This window comes from Schistocerca gregaria, chromosome 9 (assembly GCF_023897955.1).
Source record: "Schistocerca gregaria isolate iqSchGreg1 chromosome 9, iqSchGreg1.2, whole genome shotgun sequence".
In the NCBI taxonomy this organism is placed as follows: Eukaryota; Metazoa; Arthropoda; class Insecta; order Orthoptera; family Acrididae; genus Schistocerca; species Schistocerca gregaria.
The window spans coordinates 142530141-142538307 of record NC_064928.1 but is presented as its reverse complement, the minus strand read 5'-3'; the positions used below and the strand labels follow the sequence as shown (position 1 = coordinate 142538307).

At 41.5% G+C, this 8167-nt stretch overlaps 1 protein-coding gene across 6 annotated transcripts in view; it reads right to left on the bottom strand.

The window, feature by feature from the left end:
- Window positions 1-8167, bottom strand: part of LOC126291589 (microtubule-associated protein futsch-like) — a 263380-nt gene that overhangs the window by 236694 nt on the left and 18519 nt on the right. For all 6 annotated transcript variants that reach the window (XM_049985126.1, XM_049985122.1, XM_049985124.1 and 3 more), the window contains exon 2: window positions 811-1224. In XM_049985126.1, coding sequence (XP_049841083.1) covers window positions 811-1140 — 330 coding nt within the window. In that variant the 5' untranslated portion in view covers window positions 1141-1224. The remainder of the gene's footprint in view (window positions 1-810; window positions 1225-8167) is intronic.

The window sequence follows — 8167 nt, the reverse complement described above, 5'->3', positions numbered from 1 at the left end:
ACACTAAGCTGCGTGTTAGAGGGGGGAGAGAGGGGGGAGAGAGGGGGGGAGAGAGGGGGAGAGAGGGGGGGAGAAGGAGGGGGGAGAGAGAGGGGGGAGAGGAGGGGGGAGAGAGGGGGAGAGGGCAGGTCGCCTTAGCACAAAATGTAAACGACAGCACTGCACCCATGCTCCATGACTTTTCGGTCTGATGTTGGTGAGAAGAGCAGTACACTACACTTAGTCCACTCTACCCAATTCACGTATCATTTTGCGTGTACAGTTATCACTGGACTATGGCCTAAGAAGCTAAAATTACGTTTCAAGAGCAAACAATACGGAAAATTCAGTTAATGTTACTTCCTCAATAATGTGTTGCAAATGTGAATTACTAATCATTCACTCAAAGAAACCTCTCAATGTAGTGTCTCACTGGAGTAGCAGTTGCAACAGAAGTCAAATAGCCTCAGTTTGTAATGACTGTCAACTTTTAACTAGCAGATGACACTGCATTCTTCAGTAACACTTCTTAATAGAAAATGAAATTATATCACTCCTGGGCAGTGGATTTCCTCTGCATGTGATCATAGAACATGAAAACATTTACACAAGACCCATATGGACACCAAACTGTCAGAGTACTGAAAGTTAATATTGGCGGAGACCAGAAACAAGTGAATACCCATTATCTTAAAAACGTTTTCTGTCGAAATAGATACTCGGATTAACCACCCTCATGCGAGTAGTCTCGGAAATAGTGAGTAATACAATCATATATCATATTATGTGACATTCAATTGCAATACATGTATGTTTATGAAAATGACTTACCGTAAGATCACCTAAACCACTCTGGCCGGGTTCAAATGGCTGGCACAACAACTCGAGAGCAGATTCGGACGTGTCTGGTGACAGTGACGGCACACCGCTTACGACGTCACCCATCACCGAGCCATCCAGCACTTCCTCTTCCACCTCCTGCTCCTCCAAGCCCTGCTGGGGAAACACTCCGGCTTCGGACACCACCATCTGTTCGCCGGCCTCCGGAGGTGGCACCAGGGGGTCGGGTCCCGCCGCCCCCCTCTCATCGCTCGTCGAGGACGAGACCTCCCCCTCCAAGACTGGGAGGGCATCTTGGCCCTCCCCAGTCACCAGATCCATCTCTTCACCTCCCCCACCCTCCTGCTGAAACTGACTCCGCAGGTTCCCCAGCTGGAACTGTGCTTTTCTACTGTCGATCTGAAACTGTGAAATTGAAATTACTTGTAGTGCTAGCTAGAAAAGATTATGGGTCTGTATAGCAATTTAGGGAAACCTTTTGACAGTGATTACTGCTACACTCTCTTTGGAATTTGCTACAGTCTGATTAAAATCACTTAATAGTTGACATCTGTCACTTTCAACTACAGAGTTGCCAAATCACCTGCCAGCTACTGCTCTGTTACGGACGAACCACCAACACAGCATGCCACTTTGCAAATGGTGTTAACGTGTAACATGAAACAATGAATATTCCAGTTGAATTCGAGGTTTGCAAAGAAGTAGAAGACATTACATCACCAGAAAAATAGAGTGAAGCAGAATCTTCTAATGACTCTGAAATATGTACACGGAGAATTCAACAAACACTATCACGGCCAAGTGATACAGAAGAATCAAACGAAGATCACAATGTGAGTGATCAGATGTTTATTTATCGAGGACCAATAATGAAACTGAAGGATTTCTGGGTCTTAACATATTTCCCAGCAATATACAGAAGATTGAGGATGTCACTAAATTATTTTTAGGGAGGAAGCCAAATAACCAAAGTGTCAAATTTGTAGATGTGAAGACAGCCAAACTTAGAAAATGTGTTGGGTTTGCTTTTCTGATGGGAATAATATAAAAAAAACCAAAGATGGACAATTACTGGTAAACAAATCTGTTATTGGAAACCACCAATATTTTGCAAAATGATGTCTCATAACAGATTTCAATGAATATTAGTATTTTTCAGATACCAATAACAAACAGGACAACACCAACTGACTCTCCAAGGTGCAAACTACAACTGATTATTTCTCTAAGTTTAAAAAATTTTTAATCTTGGTCAAAATATTTTTATCAATGAAGGAATGATATCATGACATGAACAACTACATTTCAAAATTCATAGCCCATATGGTATACTCTTCCAGATGCTGTGCAGTTTAATAATGGGATGTATATCCTCTTTCAAAATATACTCTATAATATTATGAGAAGGAAAGTTGACACTCACCATATAGTAGAGACGCTGAGTCGCAGACAGGCACAACAAAAAGACTCTCACAATTATAGCACAATTCTCAAACACAGTATGGTTTCAGTTGCCTTAGACCGCAGTCTTGTGTGCGAGTTGGGCTTCTGTGTGTGTGTGTGTGTGTGTGTGTGTGTGTGTGTGTGTGTGTGTGTGTTGTTAACGAAGGCCTTAATGGCTGAAAGCTATAATTGTGAGAGTCTTTTTGTTGTGCCTATCTGCGAGTCAGCATCTCCACTATATGGTGAGTGGCAACTTTCCTTCTCATAATATTGTTACATTCCATTTTGTGTCAAAATTTCAGAGCAATTTGTGACGAACTTTTGGAGATTTAATACTATGAACAAACAAATATTTACAATTTTTTATAGATTTCCCCTACAATTCTTACATATATATTTGTACATTATGTAGCACTCCAGCAGGTATATAAGAACACGTGCACATTTGAATGCAGCAGTGACTCAAAGTTTCAAGGTAATTTGAAGAACTTTTGGAGATATACAATGTTGAACAAATGAACACTTACATTTTTATTTATAACATAAAAGACACGAGGGCTATTCAGAAAGTACGGAACATTTTGGCATTTAAAAAAAAAAGTACAAGTAATACTATTTATTATACACATCTGAAAGAGCGACTGACATAGTACCTATCCACACAGTCACCAAACACATTGAGGCACTTATCATAGTGGTGGACAAGCTTTGAAAGACCTTCATCATAAATTCTGCCACTTGAGACTTCACCCAGTGAGTCACGCCTGTCTGGAGTTCCACGCCATCATCAAAGCGCTGCATTGTACGCCAGTTCTTCACCTAGGGAAACAAGTGGAAGTCGCTTGGTGCAAGATCAAGGCTCTAGGACGGATGAGGGAAAATTTTGCATTTGAATGAATCAAGGAGTTCTTTAGTGCAGTCTGCTGTGTGAGGCTGGGCAAAAACAAAATTTTGGAAGTCAGCTTTCCTCGGCATTTGTTTTGAACTGCTCTTATAAGGCTGTGCAAAGTGGCAGTACCGGGCAGAATTTATGGTTGCTCCAGGTTCGAGAACATCCATAAGAAGCATGCCTGCCATATCCCAAAACACAGTCGCCATCAAATTGCTTGCTGACAAGGTTTGCAAACATTTTCTTGGTTTTGGGAGACCTTGTGTGGCCCACTCCATGCACTGTAATTTTGTCTCGCAGTTGACATTTTTCACCCAAGTCTCATAATCACCAGTTATGATTCGATCCAGTAATGAATCACCATGTTTGTGGTAAGCCTCCAGAAATGTCAATGTTGCCCCCATTTGCTGGTCTTTATGGCGCTCTGTAAGCATTTTAGGTACCCATCGCGCACAAAATTTGTGGTAGCCTTGCTCTTGAGTAAAAATTTCAAACAACGAAGACCGCGAAACTTGTGGAAAAGAAAGCGGATGCACTGTTATTGTGAAGCAACAGTTTTCACAAATTGTTTCACCAACTTTAGCGAGAAGATCTTCAGTCACAATACTTGGGCATCCACTCTTCTCTTCATCATGAACGTTGGTTCCAGATGGAACATTCACTCATTACGTTGTTTCCGTACACCTCGCAGAGTTCACGATAAATTTCTATAGGTTTTAGGATTTTTGCCTTGCAGCGCACATTTCAAATTCGAATAAAAAAAATAAAATAAAAAATAAAAAAACAGATGTGCAGAGGCGTTTCCGCTGTCACGGATGGTTGCTGACTGAGCTGCTGAGCATGCACATAAAAAAAATACATGTGATTGGCACACGCTTAGCAGCGTCAGACGGAAACGTTCCCTACTTTCTGAATAGCCCTCATAGATTAGATTTCACAAAATTCTTATGGAGACAGCTTCCTTAACAACAGTAACGAAGAAATCTTGAGCTTATACCGCAATACACATCTTCTCATCTTGCTTCACAATGATGCTACAGAGATTTGTAACAGCTAATTTGTTTGGCTGTTGCAGCCACGGATGTGACTGGTGCATATTTTACCATTCCTCAACTGTTCTAATAGTCTGCCATACAAAACACATGCTGCACTAGCAACAAAAGCAGCATACATCAAGTTTTTGGAGCTATAGATCATCTTTAACACTTCCACCTACAATGATGGGGCAAAACATTATGACCACTCACATAAGAGCATGTCGCTCCATGTCTGGAATGCAATAAATCAGAGTGTCAACAGGCCCTGGGTACACATTTGGCACCAGATGTCTATGCCTTGGTCACACAATTCTTGTAAATCAGGGGCCAATTGACTGTGGGCGTGAAGCTGGAGTCAATAGTGTCTCAGGTGTTTTCCCACCAGTTCTGATCTGGTGAGATTGGTAGCCACAAAGTGAGTTCATCATCACGCCCTCACATCTTTGTAGAACCATCCTGTTCTTGTTATACAGACAGTTGTTCCAGTGGAAGATGCTATCACCATGGACAGAAGAACCAAGCATGAAGAGAAGCATGTGGTCCACAATAATGTTCCCTAGTCCACAGCTATCATGGTACTACTGATTACTGCCACAAGTCATATGGAAATCTAGATGAATAGCCCTCACGGTAATCATTTCCTCTGCCAGCACCCGTGGCACAGTGTACATTTTGAGCCTACACTTGCCTGAATGACAGTGTATCTGGACACGACTGTCTATGTGGTGTAACATGCTTCATCTGGCCAGGAGACACATTTCCCTCTATCCACAGTCCAACCTTGATGATCCCGTGCCGCTGCAATCGTAACTGAAGACATTGTCGTGTCAACATGGGAACGTGTAGGGGTCGTCTGATCTGGAACCTCCGTTAAACAACATGCACTGCATGGTATGCACCGAAACATTCGTCCCTGCACCAGCAAACATACCCTGCCATCAGATATGCCACATATTACTGCCTATTCTGCTTTACAGAGTGGACAAGCCGCCCGCCTACCTGAACATTCTGCTATGAAGTGCTTGCCACCTACTTGTGGCTGCACTGTCCTTCAACCAGTTTATAGAAGCAGGCAAACAGCCGTCCAGATTTGTCAATTCCCAGATGCTATTTCCCCAAGCTTCTGGCCATAACAATCTGCTTCCAGGAAGCTTATGAGGACTGCTTGGCAAAGATGCATAGGTGCAGAAGATATCGGCATTGAAGATTATTAAGTTTTTGTACTTTAAAAAGCAATAAACCTCTATAAAAATATTTTTCAAGCTTTTGGGCAGATCCAGTAAAACTACTTGGTGACGACACTTCAGTGTACGAGAAAGTGTCGTCATTGAAAGGCAGTAGGGTGATTCAGGATGACTTGGTAGAGAAATTCCATTTATTGCAATGAATGGCAGCATTTTTTAAATGTATAAAAATCGAATTTTAATGCCAATGAGTAGGAGAAACCTCTATTGATGTTAAAGTACATTATTAACAGTAAGATGCTCGTCTGCTCCCATTATTAAATATGGCTTTCTCCATTTGCAGCTTGTACTGTTGCTGCTCATTCATCTCAGTTTCACTTGTATACTATTCTTACAGCTTCACTTTCCTGCAACAACATCAGGCAACACACAGTCCGATTATGGGCAGTGATTACAATTTTTTGACTCGTCTCTGAATATTTGTGTGCGGAGATACATTTTACAGTTGCTAGCTATTCCCTTTCCAGTTCCACTCATAAATGGAGCATGGGTAAATGGTAGCTTGTATGCCACTGTACAAAGCTTATCTCCCTCACGAAAGCTGAACATAGGAGGCAGCAGAACCTTTCTGCTGCCTGTTGCAAATGGTGGTTCTCTAACCTTCCCCCATAGCATGTCACAAATGATTGTCTCCTTCCCTCCAAGCAGTTCCATCTAATCTCTTAAGAGCACTAGCACACTGATTGAATTTTTAATGAGCTCCTCGGCCGGGCCGTGAATGTCATAGGGATGTCTACTGGCTGTCGTGTCAATCTTTGCTTTGCAGCATCATGCAGTTGTGGTACGGAGGGGCACGTATTCCGCACCCCACACTCCTGGCCATTTTGCAGACTATTCGGATCATGGAGTTGCTACAAGTTGGGCAAGTAGCTCCTCGATTGGTATCATGAAGCTGAGAACACCCCGTACCAATGATTCCACCAAGAAAGTGTATTGGGAATCGAACCCAGATCCTCCACATGGCAGGCATCTACTACATCTGTTGATACTTTAAAAAAAATCAGGAATCCAATATACCAATATTTAAAAAATATATCGTCATCAGTCCTCGATATCTCAGAAAAATAGTACTGATACAGTGACAAAAAAATATCGAAATTCCAGCCTATAAAAATAAACATTTGATTTATTAGTAGATATTCTGTATGTCAACATGCTAGCGGCCTGCTTATTTCCCTTAGAGCAAGAATTGAAAGGAAAACGATACATGTTCATACTTGGCGATATCCTCTTTGCTAAAAATGGTACCCAAATGTAAGCGGTATAATAAAATTGTTTTTTAGTGCAACTAGTGTGCTGTCTCTCCACATCGGAAACCTTGTTATTCCATGCACACCACCACCCAGTACTGCAATCTGACTACTCCTGTGCGCCACCTATACTTGGTCCACACAGTCAAAGAGTAAGACTGGGAGCTCAAAAAGTTCTACTACAATTTCATATATTTACTGAAAACTGTGGGGGAAAAATATAAAATAAAAATATCAGCACTCAATATTGCCATTTCAATATCAATATATTGAGGAAAAAAAAATACTGCCAACATATATCTATATTTTTTGGAAAAATATTGATATCTCAATATATTATCGACAGTGCTACAGTCTATGCTGACCACTCAGCTGTGTAAGTGAACTTACTGACTGAACTTCCCTGCAAGAAATCCAGCAGCACACCTCTAAATTGTTTCAATGACTTCCTTTAATACTACTGGGTGGAGATGCCAAACATTCGAGCAGACCTTAAGACTGTGTCCATCAAACATTCTACATGCAGTCTCCTTTATACGTGCATAAAGTTTACTCACAATTCTCACAATAACTGTAGTCAGTCACTCATTTTTCCAACAACTGACAAGCAATTGTTCCATTTTATGTCATTTTGCAAAGTTTTATTTATTGGAAATGCAGTTATGCCGTGCAAAGGTTTACATTCATATTACTTGTCTTTCCTATAAGCTACGATGGACTTCTGTCTATTCCTGTATTTGGTAATATGGTATCAGTCACAAAATTCCAAGGACAGCTCTCTCTCTCTCACACACACACACACACACACACACACACACACACACACTCGTCATTTGGTTCGTGAAATGATTCGTTACAACACACCTTGTGGTGAAAATCGCGTGTTGCCAGTCTCATCGCCATGTGTCACATTTTATGGTTAGTTTTCATCCAGGTCCTGTCTTGCATAGCAGACATTGCATACAAGTCCTCTGGTATGTTGTTTTTCTTCTCCCGGAGATCTTGTAGAAGCTGTTTGAAATTGGCACTGGCTGGGAGTATGAGCTCGCATCACAGATCCTCTGTGAGACAGTCTCCCTGGTAAGCTCGTACACTAGCCTGGATCTTGAGTTCTGCAAGCCTCCTAAAATTCTCTTCACGTATGTAGCCTTTGCTCGTTCCAATTCTTCCAGCTGTTTGTATGTGAGGTATTCTCCCACTGATTCTAGGCCATACGTCAGTACAGGCAGTATCTTTAGCCCAAACAGGTCCATAGCTGTGGTGATCAATAGTTGAGTGATGTTTCTGATTTCATTCATAGCTCTAGTGGCCGCCACTGCTCTAGATCTTATATGTAATCTGAAACTTTTTCCTTTTGTTTGGATTGTGATACCTAGATATTTGAAATTGTTAACCCTCTTGAATGGTTTTTCACTGCACTTGATGTTCTCTGCTTCAGTGATTCTTCCTCCTTTCCTGAACACTACCAACTCCATCTTCTCTTCG